Below are 15,453 nucleotides of genomic sequence, written 5' to 3' on the forward strand. Positions count from 1 at the left end.
GAAAAGGCTGAGGGGCAGCATTTTGTAAACTGTCAAGGGCTGGGCAGAGGGAGGGGATGCTGTCCTCACCTCCTGGATCTGACCTCCTTGGGGACGTGGACCACATTTCTGCGTGGGTCACATGAGTTCCCAGGGCTCCTTGAGGACCGGGGCATCGATGTCCTTCTCTAGGATGGGGAATTGGTGGCAGGGCTCTCTGGGAGTCGGTGAGGAGGAAATGGCTACTCCTGCTGCCACCTCCTAGCGTTCCCTGGAAGGTGCCATGTGGAATCTTCCCTGGGTCAAGGGGAGCTGTTGGCACTGTGACCTCACAGAGCAGGTGGGGATGGTCAGCCCAGTCTCTAGCTTGGCCCTGGAACTTCCCCTTGGAGGAACCCATTCTGACCAACTTTCCACTTTAAAGATGGAGAAATTGAGGTCTCAAGAAAGGAAGGGCCATGCCAGGGATTCTGGGGCTGGACAGGGGAGAGACCTGGCATGCCAATATCCAGGCCATGATTTTTCTTGCTCCCAGGCCCCTTTCTGCCCCAATCTTCCCACATTCTTAGGCTGTACATGAATTTATTCTGTCATGTCGAGCTTTTCCTTGGTGTTTTGTATTTTACATAATACAAAATGATGTTTATGTGTTGTTGTCTTAATAAAGTTCTACTTTTTACTGGTGAAAAAGAAGAGCATACAGAAGGCTGTGGTTTTTCAGTCAGTCCTGCCTGTGAAGAGCCTATTTGGATTGTGGAGCTAAAAATGAATTCACTTCTTCCCCCTGGTGGCAGTTGCTCAAATTGCAGGCTAAGTACCTGTGGTAAATAGAGTAACTGTTCTCCAAAGAGGCTCACATACTAAAACCTGAACATGTAAATATTTTAGGTTACGTAAGGGGAACTGAAGCTTGCGGATGAGATTAAGGTTGCTAATCAGCTAACCTTGACATGGGAGAATATCCTAGATTATCCAGGTGGGCCCAGGGTAATGATAGGGATCCTTATAAGTGTAAGAGGGAGGCAGAAGAGGAGAGAGATGACAGCATAAGGAGCCTAACTTGCTGGTTCTGAAGATGGAGGAAGGAACCATGAGCCAAGGAATGAAGGCCAGGAAGTGGATTCTCTTCTAGAGTTTCTAGAAAGGAACAAAGCCCTGCCAATACCTTGATTTTAGCCCAGGGAGACCCATTTTGGACTTCTGACATCCAAAACTGTTAAGGTAATAAATTTGTGTTTTAAGTCACTAAGTTTGTGGTAATTTGTTATAGCAGCAATAGGAAACTAAGACAGTGCCCTGAAGAATATCTGGTGAAGGGGAAGCCCTGAAATGCTGCCACTGTCATTGTTACAAGGGCCTTTCATTGGTGCATTCATTTAGTCATCGAGCAAGTATTTATTAGGCTATTTGTTAAGCACAGGGGTGAGCAGAAGCAGCTCCTATTCTCGGGGTGGAGGGTAAAGTGGCTGCAGAATAGCCTGCACGTAGCGGGTGCTCATGGAACAGTGCTTGTCATTGCTGGTTGGGAGGTGGGGCTGGTGAGAATCTCCCTCCTTTGTTTCTACTGGCTGTCACCCAGTGCCCCCTGGTGCTTGAAATGTGGAGGAAGAGGAAGTGTTCATGTCTAGAGCAAACACTGAGAGTGGCTTTGGTCAGTATTTGTGCTGCTTTCCGCTGAGTCTGCTGTTTGCCTCGGCTACAGCGAAGACCAGGAGGGCTGGTCTTATGCATCAGTGGATAAACTGAGGCCAGAGGAAGGATATCAGGGAGGATGCAGCTGGCTCCCTTCATTCCTTTCTGCCTAAAGAATGGGGCAGGGGAGCATGGGCTAGGAGGCAGGGCTGATCCAGGGGAACTCTGGTCTCTAAGGGGAGGGCTGGATGGTTTCTGCACTTCCCGTCAGCTCTGTGGGCACTAGTGGGGACCCAGTGTGGGTGGGCCTGGACTCTGAGCCTGGTATATGGGCTGGTGTGGAATCAGTGGGAGCCATGGAGGGCTCTGGAGTGGGGGAAGGCCCTGGGGACCCTTGTGTCTGTACCCCAGGTGAGCCATGCGGAAGAATGGAAGGGCCTTCCCTGCAGTTCTGCCATCACCTACTGTGCACACATGTACGTGTACACACAAACACATATGCATACCCCGAATGTCAGGAACCAGTCCACTATGCACACATATACATACACGTACAGACCCACAGACACACTCAGTATACTAAGCCCACCTAAACATATTGTACACAAAACTCCCCACACCTGCACTCATGTAAACAGGCATGTGACACCATAAACTAAGACGGCAACACGTCCATTTCATGTGCACACCCACACACAAACACACACTTTCCTCTGATGCCAGTAATTATGACCTAGTACACGTGTGTATGCATGACTACGCACACACAGCCACACACAACCAAAAGGACGCATATACCCCTCAGACACGCATGTCTAGACAAACCCATTCGGGGGCACACGGTTCCCTGGGCCCTGTATAGCCAAGGCGGAGGCTGGAGTTTGTAACGCGGAAAGAGCAGACGGGCTCAGTCCTCTGTGAGTGGGATGTGCATCTGGAGAGAGGCTGAGTGTTAAGTAGCAGCACTGGGTCCTCCACACGCTCTCGTCTGCCGCCCTTTGAGTTCGGGTTCCACGTCTGATGAGGGCGAAGTATGTGTGACCAGGAACAGGGCTCAGTCGGTTGGGGCTCAGGTAGCCTCCTAGAAGAGCTGGGTTTCCGCTTGGAGGCACAGGTGGAGAGGTCAGTCATCCCCCTGGCTTTGGGCATCCCTTTCCTCCTGGGCCTGGCCCAGGGGCGATGAGGGGACCTCCCGGGGGCAGCCCTCCTTCTAGAGATCTGCTGATCTTTGAGGCCCCAATGCTGCCCGGCCCCAGGGTCTTGCAGTGGTTGGCAGCGGGCTTGCTACGTGGACGTGGCAGCCCCCCTCCCCCCCACACACATGTGGGATCACACACTTCGGCAAAGGCCATGTTTGCAGGGAAAACACTTGCAACCACGAGCAAACCTGCCCCTCCCTGGATCCCCCACAGTGGGTCCCGTGTACCGGGGAGCCTCATAAAGCAGTTTCCACACGCGCCCCGGGCCGCGGAGGGATGGCTGGGACTGAGAACCCACCCACCCCGGGAACTGCCTGAGGTCGGAACAGAGATGGGGCTGGCACTCCTCCAGGGAGGAGCCTTGACTTTTCCATCTGTTCAGTGGGGATGCTACTTCCAAAAGCCTTCTGCAGAAGGGTCCATCCCTGGTCTTGCTGTGGGACACTGGGCAAGTGCCGCCTCACTGGGCCTTAGTTACCCATCTGAGCAGTGGCCCCCCGGTCCCGCCTGACTCCCTCTCCCCAAGTCCACCCAGCTGGGCTGGGTCGGGAGGGGCCGGGGGCCATGTGAGAGGCCTACACTTAGGACATTCCTCACCTGGCACGGGATGAGGTGAGGATTGGACCACCCTGGGTCCTCCTCTGGCTGGGTTCGAACAACTGGGCACCAGGCTGGGCTGGATTCCTGGCATCAGACGACACAGCCCTGGGCCTTGGAGTGCTGGGCCTGGGCTCCCTCCTTGAGACAGGAAGCTGCCCTCAGTCTCCACATCTGGGCGTCTCTCCATCCTCCTTTGGCACAACTTGGGTCCTGCACGGGGTCCTAGTTTGCTGTGTGGCCCTAGGCAAGGCCATGTCTTCTCTGGGCCTTGGGGGCCGTTTCCAGACCAGATGCCCCCGTGGTTTCTGATGAAGCAGGCTGGGAAGGGGATTCTTGCCCGTGCAGAGATGCAAAAACTGACGTGTGGCAGGTCGTGAGCAGGACTGGGATTGCCACTCACAGCTTGTGACGTCCTGGTTGGGGTAGGTTTAAGCTGCCCAGGGCGGGACCGCTCTGGACAAGTTCCCTGATGCTTGTCCCCACCCCAGCGCACAGATCCTGGGGGGCAGGGGCCAGGGCTGCCATGGACAGACAGTGGAGGGGACTTTCAGGGGTCCCAGGTCACGAAGCAGCGAGGCAGTGGCTCAAGGAAGCTGCAGGGTCCCCGTGGGGCACACACAACCTTCTGGAACCGTGCATCCAGGCAGATGGGCAGACAGTGAAAGGGGTCAGTGATCCGTGTTAGTGTGGCACGTGGATGACTGCAGGCAGGGACAGGAGGCCTGCTGCCCTCCCCTGGCTCCCTCCCTCTGCTGTGCTGTGTGAGCCTCCTTTGTCCCCAGACAGCCCTCTCCCCGCCGCCGGGTGCACCTGCCTGTGTGTTCTCAGCGGAAGCAAACTGCCGAGAACACATGCACACACCTCTTCCGTGGCCAGGCTGGTGGCTTTTTACTCCCGTCCCATCCCGCAAGCCCCAGAATTCAAGCCCCTGTCAGGGGAGCACTGTGGATGGAGTCCAGAGGTCTGGATGTGAATCTCAGCTGCAGACGGTCAGGCAGGAGAGGGGCCTCGGGAGCATGGAGACCACCACCTTTATGCTCTAGGGTCTGCGGAAACTGAGGCCCAGAGGGGCACAGGGACTCCCCACGTCCCACAGCGAGTCCGAGGGAAGTTCGGGCCTCTGAGCTCTTCCTTTGATGCTCCCTTCCTGCACCACAACCTCTCATTTTAATTCTGCTCGTGTTTAATTGTTTAGTTAGCGCCTCTGTCAGCCCAGCAGCCCAGGTATGGGAGGAAGTCCAGGGCCTTGAGGGCTGGGTGTCTTGGCCCAGATCTGAGTTCTCCTGGCCAGGGTGCTCAGCGCTCGGAAAACTGGGCCTAATAATGTACTGATGTCATAGAATTTTGAGGAAAACTAAAGCCCGCAGAACAGTGTCTGGCACAGACGAGCGCTGTGGAAGTGCTAGCCATTATTACTACAAAAAACAAATAGCCATGGGAGCTAACACTTACTGTGAACTGAGTCAGTCTTTACAAGGACCCCATGTGACAGGCACCATTCTAGTCATTGCAGATGAATAGGCGGGGGAAATGAGGCACGGCGCAGCCACACAGATGGCGAGTAGCAGAGCTGGGATTTGCACCCAGAATCTGAGGGACTCCAGAGCCCTCAGCCTCCAGGTGAGGCGGTCCCCACCTCACCCCCGCAGGACTGGGAAGTGCTCCTTCTACCTGGGGGTTTGTGGAGGCTCCGGGGAGATGGGGTCTGCTCAGATCCTTGCAAAAGGGCACAGGGTGTGACTGTTTTCGAGGAAAGGGTAGACACGTAGGGTTTGGAGAGGCAGAAGTGAGAGGTGGAAAGGCACGTCTGGAGGGGCCTGGTGGGGTCGTGCACCCCAGGCTGGCACATGGGGAGCCAAGTGGCCCCCCATGTGCCCGTGGACAAGGCCACCCCTTCCCATCTCTGAGTTCTCTCTGCCCAAGGTGTGGGGTGGATGGTGGGCAGTGTGGTCTCTCTCGGCGTCTCCTGAGGACAACCTGACCTCACCCTGCTCTGGCTGCTCAGTGGCTGAAGCCGAGAAAGCCCCTCTCCAGCGCCCCCTGCAGGTCACTGTCCTGCATTTCCTGGACTGGAGTGGAGGGGTGTTCCAGCCCACCACCAGGTGAGTGTTTCCCTCACCAGGTTAGATACTCCCACCTGCCGGCTGAGTGGGTACAAGAGGATTTACGAGATGTGACCAGGCATGGGGGCCTGGTGTCTCTTAATTAGTAGATTTCTACACCCAGGGGCCAAGACTGTGGCTCCTGGGTCCCCAGGGCTGGCAAGACCCTTGGCTACTTCCTCCAAAAGCCAAACACTGAATCTGGACACAGATCTGAGCTAGTTTACCCCTACAGCCCCCTGTAATGTGGAGGCTCAAAGGCAGAGGTGGTGGAGGCACCCCAAACTCAGACACGTTTAGGGGCCAGGCTAACTGTGGGAACGCAGACTCGTTATCGCCAAGCCTCTGGATTTCCAAGAGAATCCATATATACATATGTGTGTGTGTATATATATATATTATATATGTATAAGAACTCATATATGAATATATATGTTCTTATAAAAAACACATATATTTTCTGACTCTTGCTAGCAATAATTTTATTTCTTCATCATTGTGGTCATCAGCAGCAGCAACAAACATGCAGTTTCTTCCTTCTTCATACGTAGCATCGTAAAATGGGTGCTACAATCTGCCTATGGTACAAAGTTTATAAATGCAGTACACCGATACAAAGTGGAAGCCATTAAAAAGAGCTTAGGGCTTCCCTGGTGGCGCAGTGGTTGACAGTCCGCCTGCCGATGCAGGGGACGTGGGTTCGTGCCCTGGTCTGGGAGGATCCCACATGTCGCAGAGCGGCTGGGCCCGTGAGCCATGGCCGCAGAGCCTGCGCGTCCGGAGCCTGTGCTCCGCAACGGGAGAGGCCACAACAGTGAGAGGCCCGCGTACCACAAAAAAAGTAAAAATAATAAAAATTAAAAAAAATTAGAATTATTTCTGTGCATTATATATATTCAAACTTGGAGCTGGGCATTCTTGTGTTAACTCCTCTGAGCTGACACTACCATTTTATGAGGGCTCACTGTGGGCCAGGCTCCAAGCAGGATGTTTTCACATGATTGTCTCCTAGAAAACTCAGCACAGCAGCCCTGTGAGATAGGTACCACCAATCTTGTGTCCATTTTACAGAAGAAGAAACTGAGGCTCAGCATGGGGAATGACTGGCCCAGGGTGTTGCAGTAAGAGGGTACAGGGAGCCAGAGTTCACGGTCATCTGCTGCAATGTCTGTGACCCTGAGTGGAGTTTGGGAGTGCATCCGGCCTGCCCCAGGTGGGGCCATCTCATGTTGAGTGCAGGCCCCGCCTGTGTTAGATGGTCAGCAGGCTCTTGCCGGCGGGGAGGGCGGTGGTTGTGGGGTCTTGCATCAGTCAATGTGGGCTTGCTGGGCCGCAGTGCCACTGTGGCTCAGGACTGGTGTCCCTGCAGTGTCCCAGAGCCCCTGCATCTGATGCTACCCCTGGCACTGCTGGTCAACACCCCTGTGAACCAGGGCTCCATCGGGACCCCCGTGGTCAGCATCTCTGGCTGCTTCTCTCTCTTCGACAAAGCCATCGTGCTTGATGGCTATAACAGGTGGGTGCCTGTTGGGGGCTGGGCTGCAGGATCCCAGACACCGAGGCCGTGGTGTCATTTCTTGAACTTTCTACTTCATCCAATCACCAAAACGGACCTGAGCAGCACACCCACCCGCCCCCTCAGTATCACACCTATTTTATGGCGAGCACACTGAGGCTCAGAAGGGGGGAGGAAGTTGCCTGAGGTCACACAGTGAGTTTGTGGCCAGAGCCCACGTCCCCACTACTGCCCTGCACCACATGACAGTGCACAGTGGCCATCAACCTACTATATGGGGAGGGAGTCTGGGCTGGCAGCCACTGTTAGGGACCTCAGAGGGCTGCCCCTCCCTGCAGAAATGAGGAGTCTGAGGCCCGGGGAGGGGCGGGACCCGCCAGGTTCTCCCCGTGAGCCAGGTGGCTGCTCCTGTTGGCATCTAAAACAGACAGTCGCTCTACTTCCGGAGCACCTGCTGTGTGCTGGGTGTGCTCTGGGCCCCTTCTGTGCATCAGCTCACAGTAGTCCTACCAGGTAGGTGGAAGCATTTCCCTCATTTTACAGGAGAGCAAACGGAGGCATAGAGTGGTTAAGTGACTTGCCTAAGGTCACACAGCTGGCAAACGGGTTCAAACCCTGGCAGCCTGACAAAACCCCACCGCTGTGAATTCCTCTGCATTAGGTCTACCCTCCCGCCCGTGGATGGGGGCTCACGGTGAGGCGGTTGAGTACTTCAGAGACTTAAGAGGGTGCGACATTTACGCAATGACTGGACTTCTTCCTCAGAGAAGGCTTGGGTGTAAATCTATTCCCACCGGGGTCCCATGAGCAGCCCGTGTAACTCACGGGCTCCCCACGACCCCTCACGGTCCTCATGGGCGGGGGCTGCTCGTGGTTCATGGACAGGGAGACGGAAGTCCAGAGTTTGATGCTGTTGAGAACATAGATGCCATCCTCCCACCTCCCCAGGAGGCCATTCAGTGAGGCTGGGAAGTGGCTACAGTCAGCATTTTAGGAGACCAAGGAACCGTGATTTCCAATGGATCCGCACAGAGAAACACTGACTCAGACCCACCTCTCAATGAGGAAGGGACTTTAGTAGGTGTGTCGCAGAGAAATGGGACCCATGCAGGAAGCAGACTCGGGCCGCCAGCCCCACCCCCGCCTCACCGGGCTCAGTGGCCATGAGGCCAGCTGGCCAAGGATGTGGCCGTGTCCGGCTTTTGCAACACCCTCTGTCTCCCCCGAGCCTGGCCTCATTCTCGCATCTCGGCCACTTCCGAACCTTGAGACCAATGACCCCCTTCTTGGCATCTCAGTTCCTCCTCTGTGGGGACAGTCGTGCCTGTACTGTGCCCGGCACATGGCAGGGTGTGGAGTGGGAATCACTGGCCCCCGGCTGAGGAGATAGTCTTTCCTCTGGGACCTGTGGTTTTGCAGAGACACAGGACCCAACGTGCCGACCTGGAGCTCAGGGGCACTTCCTGGTCTCTTCTTTTTGGGCCTCTCACTGTTGTGGCCTCTCCCGTCATGGAGCACAGGCTCCAGACTCGCAGGCCCCGCGGCCATGGCTCACGGGCCCAGCCACTCCGTGGCATGTGGGATCTTCCCAGACCGGGGCACGAACCTGTATCCCCTGCGTTGGCAGGCGGACTCTCAACCACTGCGCCACCAGGGAAGCCCCCTGGTTTCTTCAGCACAGCCCCTGTGCTGCTGGCCCCGCTGCAGAATCACATCAAAGCTGTGCTGCGGAACAAGGTAAAGGACCTCCCACCAGATCCCGCGGAAGGCGGGCGTCACTCACCTCCAGGCGCGGCTAATGAACGGGGGATCCCAGGCATGGGGGAGGTGGGGTGCTAGTGTTTTTCTTTTTTCTTCGGTAGAAGGCCCTTCGTGGGGCTCCCCGAATTTCCCCATGAGGGCAGGGAAGAGGCTGGGGCAATGGTTCCGTGCAATGACGTGGGGACCCAAGCAGGGCGTGGGTTTGGGTCTGCAGGGGAGGGAGGCTCATCTTCTCAGACCAGCCCCAGGGCCGAGCTGGAGCGTGGGGTGGGGACGGTGCTTTCAGGGCTGCGTGGCTTGTGAAAAGAGAACACAGTGAGAACGGGCAAGGGCCTGGGCACCAGAGCCAGATGTGACCTGGCTTCCAATCCTGGTTTCCAGTCCTGGCTTCCAAGCCCTGGGCTGAATTTGGCCCCAAAGCTGCACAGTCCCCGGAACAAAGAAACCATAGGGAGTCAAGCATCAGCACTTCCAGGCTTCCACCAGGAAGAGAAGCACATCAGTTCCGCTGACATTTCATCGGCCAAAGCAGGTCGCATGATCTTGCCTGACCTCAAGGAGTAGGGAAGTGTGATCAGGAGGAAAGGAAAAACAGGTATATCGTTGAGCACAGTAATGTCTTCCACACTCTCCCGTGTCCTCCTGTGTAGGTGAGGCTGGAGACGTGGCTGAGGGGCAATGAGGCTCCTGCTGCCATAGAGATTTTGCAGAAATACTAGGCACCTCATGCCTTCAGGTCCAAGCTGGGGAGGCACGGATGCAGCAGCAGCCCACAAAGTGAGCAAGGAAGCTCCCAAATCAGTTCTTTACAGACAAGCCCTTGGTTTCTAGAAATAAAGCCCAGTGACTATACATCCAATGAAACCTAGATCTTGGCCGTGTATTGTCTGCTCAAAGCAACTGCTCCCCAAGCCCCATCCCACGGCTCCATATCTGCCAGACAGTGAGGGAAACAGCCATTGTCTCCATATTAAAAACAATCAGACAGCATTCTATAGAGAGGCTCCCCTGCCACAGGACAGCTTTATACGTCACCAACCTCAACTCTGGCATCAGGAGGTCATTAAAGAGCAAGAACTTTGGAGTCAGGAGAATGGGGCTCACATTCCATCACTGTCACTTGGTTGACTCAGTGGACCCCTTAGCCTTCTGATGCTCAGTTTTCCCGTCTATAAAATGGATAATAATAATAATACTCTAAAATGAGTGTGAGGCTATTTAAATGAGATCATTTTTTTCTGAGGTGCTTAGCACCGAGGCTGGCACACAGTAAGTGCTTAATTCGTGCTTGCTGTGGTGAGAGCTAATTTCTAGAGTGTGAGCCTATGGGACCTCTTGCCTCTGTTGACCTAGAACAAATAGACTGCCAGTTATTTCTTCAGCAAAGATGGGCTTTTCAGGCACAGCAGGAAATTGCAATCTGGGGTCTGCCACCGTGGCGAGCCATGTGCAAGTCCCCCCGCAGCAAGGGAAGGAGAACCCTTTTATAGAGGGAGGAAAGGAAGTTGCTGGGGCTGTAGTGAACAAAGAGTCTGTGGCTTTTCATGGGCCGAGGAGTCTTTCTTCTTCCTGTTGGGCTCTGCTATTGTTGTGGGATGTGACAGCTCCCCTTTCTGGTCTCCCAACTCTAGTTAATTGAGGTTTCTGTTTATTGACTTTTACACCTCTGATCAGAGCCAAACTGAGAACAAGGAGGGGCCCTCGGCATGCTGCCAAGAGAATGCCCAAGGGATCTTTCCTAGAGCAAGGCAGGGGCAGATCTCCCAAACAGCTCCACGTCTCTGTTTAGAGCCACACAGCACATTTAAAGCAGTTTTAACAGACTTATCTGATCCCAGCTTCTAGCCTTGAAGGGGCATATAAATACTGAAGTCCCTTTTACACAAGTAAGATATTTCTTCCTCCCAGTGATTTTTAAAAAGCCTTTTTCCCCCATGTCTTGTTTTTTCTTTCACTTAAATGTTGGGGAGCTAAACTATTTAGTTTATTTGCAACAGTTTATTGTAACCCAATACATTGTGTTTATTCCTGGCTGCATCATTCATTCATTCACTAAGTGGCTACCAACGCTGCCATCCTGGAGCTTAGATCCTCGTCCACAAGACAGACCTATAATAATAAGGTCTAAGGAAACAAGAACAAGTAAATTAGTAAAAAAAAAAAAAAAAAAAGGCTATTTTGAGATCGTCTTGAGGGTTATAAGGGGGATAAATGGGGACACATATCAGGGAGGGAAGGGGGAGGGGGAGGCACTGCTGGGTGGGCAGCGAAGGTCTCTCTGAGGAGGAAGCATCATCAGAGAGCCCTCTAGGGGACTTCACAGTCTATCACCCTTCCTTTCCCCAGGATCCAGGGTCTCCTTCTCTCCTGGTCTCCTTGGTAACACCCAAATCCTAGCTCCTGGGAAGGGGGCTCTAAGAGAAGTAGGTCAGGACTTCCTGTCCAGTCTGCCCTGGGAAAGGCTAGAGGGGAGGAAGTCCTGCCTCAAGAGGGCGGCAGGAACTTGATTTCCATGCCAGTGGCTAAGGCTGCTCTGTTCCTACTTCCAATGTTAGAACCCCTCCTACAAATCCTTGTGAATTCACCCATTTGTTTCTGTTCCTACCTCCACCTTTCTACCCCCTCCCATCATCTTTCCTCTGAACCACTGCTCCGGCCTCCTCGCTGGTCTCCCTTCTTCCAATCTTGCACCTACCATCCTTTCTCCACTCAGCGGCCAGAAGGTTGGGTTTTTAAAACTGCACGTCCAGGCATCTCCCTTCTCTGCTTCAAGCTCTTCTATGGACTTTTCATGGCACCCAGAGCAAAATGCAGACCCCTCACCACTGCTTACAGGGCCCTGCCAACTCTGCCCCCACCCCCTTCTTCAGCCCCATCTGTCCACTGGTCCTGTGCTGGAGGAGGGATGGTGAAGCCCTCCACATGGCCCTCATACCCCTTCCTCAGACATTAAAACACACCCACAGCCTTCAACAAGTTTAAGTTTTTCTGCTGTTTAATTTTTGAAAGAATTGAAACTTTGGGGGTGTGTACATTTGGGGTTATAAATAACTCATTTCATTTCCCATCGTCTATGACTTCTCAAAAGTCAAAGGGCATGCTCAGGCATTCTTTCAAAGTGAGAAAGTGGATTTGGAAGAGTAGGGAAGGAGAAAGGGTCGCGGATCAGATTAGAATCTGGGCAGAGTAGCTTGGGGTGGACGATCCAAGTGGTGAAGAGTGGTCTGGCACGCTGGGGTTTCTGGGGCAGTGCCGGGTATAACAGAGGAGTGAGGCTTGATGAGAGTCTTCAACACCTGGCCTGATTGTTCAGGCCTCAGACCACACTGCCCCCTCCTCCTTCGGCTCACGGTGAAATGGACCAAACCATCACTACATCTTGAGTTGACAGTGACAAAACCAAATGAACTGTTAATTTAAATTTAAAAGTGAGAAGAGGCTCTGTTAAGCATCTCCACCAGCTTTGGATGATACTGAGTTTCCACGGATAAACAAAGGATGATGCTCAAAACTGCAGGGATTCCAGTTCTCTGCGTGTGAGCGAGGCTGCTCCTTGAAGCACTGCAGTGCAGCAAACTTCATGGCAGGACATGCAATGAGACTTCTTAGGTAACTCCACTGCTGTCCTATTTCAGCTGCAGTTGATGAATGACAAATGCTAGAAGCCCTCCAAAGAGCTCACTTAGTAGGTGTTTCTGCTACTAATCTTGAGTAACAAACCATCTGAAAACTTAACGGCATAAAGCACAGTTTTAGTGTTTCCACAGATTCTGTGGGTCAGGGCAGCTTACCTCTGCTCCAAGACGTCAGGCCTCAGCTGGGAAGAATGGCTGGGGTGACTTGCTGTCTGGGGGATGGAGTCACCTGGGGGGTTCCTCACTCAGCTGGCTGGTGGTTGATGGTGGCTGTCGTCAGAACACCTACATGTGGCCTGTCCATGTGCTGGGTTCAAAGGCTGAGCATCCCAGAGGCACAGAATGGAAGCTGAATGGCATTTTTATGATCCAGTTTTGGAAGTCACGTGGTGTCACATCTGTTATACTCATTTAGTCAAATCATTCGCAAAGGTCCTTCCAGATTCACTGAAATGGCTACTTCATCAGAGCCTTGCCACAATGTCACCGAGTCCTGCGAGTGACCCTACTGCCTCTGAAATTCCTTTCTTTCCTTCCTAACTTCACCACGCTGGCCTTCAATCCCACACCTAAAATCTCAGTTGTAGGCTCACTAGGAGAAAGAGTAGTCTTCTAGTCCAATCCTTCCATTTCTCAGATGAATCTGGTGAGGTTGAGAAAGGGCAAGGGCATCCCACAGATTGAAGTAACAGGCACAACATGGGATGCTGGCATGTGTGATAAAATTGCCTCTGAGGCTGCTGGTTCCTGGGAAATACTCTGTTCCAGTTATTCATCACTGATCACTAACCACTCCAAAACCTAGTGGCTTAAAAAGCCCGACAACTTATTATTTATCACGCTTCTGTGGGTTAACGGAGCAGCTCTTCTGTCACATGTGGTGTTGGCTGGGGCACTGGGATGGCTGGAACGTCCAGTGTTGGGCCTAAGGACTTCCCTTCAGCCTGAACAATTGTTTGGCCTCTGTCAGGCATTCAGAGAGAAGGTTGGGTCCTGCCAGTGTCTTCTCATAGAGCCTGCTTGTCCCAGGCCCTAGGTGGGCCATTTGCGTTGGCCTTTGATGCCCTGGCAAGGCCTGCCAGTCCCTGCTTGTGCCCAGGTCCCACCTTGGGGTTGGGCACCAAGACCCTACCACCAACCCCAGAAGCACCTAGAAGCAGTGTGGAGTGGACTGTACTCCCTACGGGCACCAGACCCGCCCTGGACTCCCAGGCTGAGCCCTTCTAGTTTGTACTGTGGAGCCTTGACCTCTCTCTGACAACGCAAGAAGCTAAGTCCTTTGAATCAACAAATCATCACCATCCAGGTCATCACAGCCATTTACGGAGCCAGGGTGCGGCACTGAGCGCTCACAGCTGTCGCCGTGGCGGTATGATTACTTCTCCTTCCTGTTCTGCAGACGAGGTAGTGGAGGCTCTGAGGGGCTAAGCTGCCCGTTGGCATGCAGTATGTGGGCGGCAGGGCTGAAACTCTTTCCTAGGCCTACGACGCTGAAGCTGGGGCTCTACTGTCCAATGATGACAGAAGTCCCCACCACATGGGATTGTCATGAGGTTTAAATACAGGGTGCGCGGGAAGGAAGGAAGGAGTAGGGCACATACGAGATATCGATGTTTTCAAATGTTTTGCTGCTTCGGGGTTGTCGAAGGATAGACCTCAGAGAGTCCAGAGAGACTCCTCCTGCGCTGCGGGGAGGTTGGGGGCGCTGGCTGCGGGGAGGATGGCTGAGCGGCGTGGGTGGTGTGATAGGAGCAGGTCGCCGAGCTGTGAGTGACAACAGAGGAGCTGGTGTGCTGAGCTGCTGGACACCAGCATCTCCAGGACACCCTAGACGGCAGGCAGCGAGGGTGGGCTTGGGGACGTAGGCGGTAGAATATTCGGGGTCGCACCGAACAGGCTTCACAGGGGCACAGTCGGGATGTCAGGCGCTCTGGGGGGACAGCAGGAGGTGGTTCACTGCGGGGGCGACGACAGTGAGGGCTGTGGGGGTGGCAGCGGGTGGCAGGGATGCTGAGGGTGGACAACCCTGCAGCAGCTGCGCTTTGTCCGGAGAAGCCATGCGGGCCAAGGAGACTTCGTGGCCGGAGCAGCAAGGACAGCGCCGCAGTGCTAGGGAGGGGGCCGCGGCGGGCGGGGATGGGAGGAACCTTGCCTTTGGCAGCCAGTCCCTGCAAGTGAATGCATCTGGCTGTGGTCTTGCCGGAGCTGCGGCCAGCCGCGTCAACAAGGACACCAAGGGCTGAGTGCTGGAGGCGGCCTGTCAGCGAGGTTCCCTTGTTCGGAAAACGTTTCCTAGCTGGTGGGTGGGTGGGGGGGGGGGGGGCGTTGGGTGGGGGTGGCGGCAGCTTGGGTGGCAGTGGTGGCGGTGGTCTCATGGGGGAGTAACAAGGAATTGGCAGAGCGACAGGGAGGCTGAGGAGAGTATGTGTATGTGTGCGTGCGCATGTGTGTTCCCTGCATGCGCTTTTCTGTGTCTTGGCTTTGCCTGGAGGTGATGTTATCCCTGTATTCCAGTGGTCCTTTTGCCGGGACCTCCACCGGGGATCCGGGGAGCGTTGCTCACAGATGATGTCACCCGGAAAGCAACGGACCGCATGGTGGACTGCATTCCCTGGCCAGTGGTTCCACATTCTGTGCTGCTCCAGCCACAGGGGTGTCACTGCTCTGCGCGGCCCTCCCCGTGCCAGCGCCATCCCAGCCCGAGAGCGCCTCTTCTTTGAGTATGCCCTTCCTGAGACCCCTTTGGCCCTGTGCATCCCCGTGCTTCCGGACGTGGTGGGAGCCCCCAGCTACCACCTGAAAGCCATTGGGGAACCTCGGAGAAGGCAGCTCCCACAGCAAAAAAAGCCTTGCGCTTCGGGCGTTATCGGGTGTGTCTCTGGATCAAAGCACGAGGGGGAGAAGGATGCTCCAAGTTTAAACCCATGAATACAGGTCAGGTTTGACGGGGGGTGGGGGGGTGGGGGGGTGGGGGGGTGGGGTGGGGAGAGGGTGGAAGGGGAAGCAGCACCCTTGACTAAAGGCCTAGC

At 54.5% G+C, this 15,453-nt stretch overlaps 1 protein-coding gene across 1 annotated transcript; it reads left to right on the forward strand.

The window, feature by feature from the left end:
- Positions 1-1,967: 1,967 nt before the first annotated feature.
- BPIFB2 (BPI fold containing family B member 2) lies at positions 1,968-9,508 on the forward strand (the record flags this gene model as incomplete). Its single annotated transcript, XM_082670731.1, has 5 exons — positions 1,968-2,022; positions 5,416-5,512; positions 6,882-7,028; positions 8,705-8,765; positions 9,440-9,508. The coding sequence occupies 5 exons, from the start codon at positions 1,968-1,970 to the stop codon at positions 9,506-9,508; spliced, it is 429 nt and encodes a 142-aa protein (XP_082526857.1).
- Positions 9,509-15,453: the final 5,945 nt, after the last annotated feature.

The sequence above is a fragment of the Grampus griseus genome (genome assembly GCF_964374135.1).
Source record: "Grampus griseus genome assembly, chromosome: 14".
Lineage (NCBI taxonomy): Eukaryota > Metazoa > Chordata > Mammalia > Artiodactyla > Delphinidae > Grampus > Grampus griseus.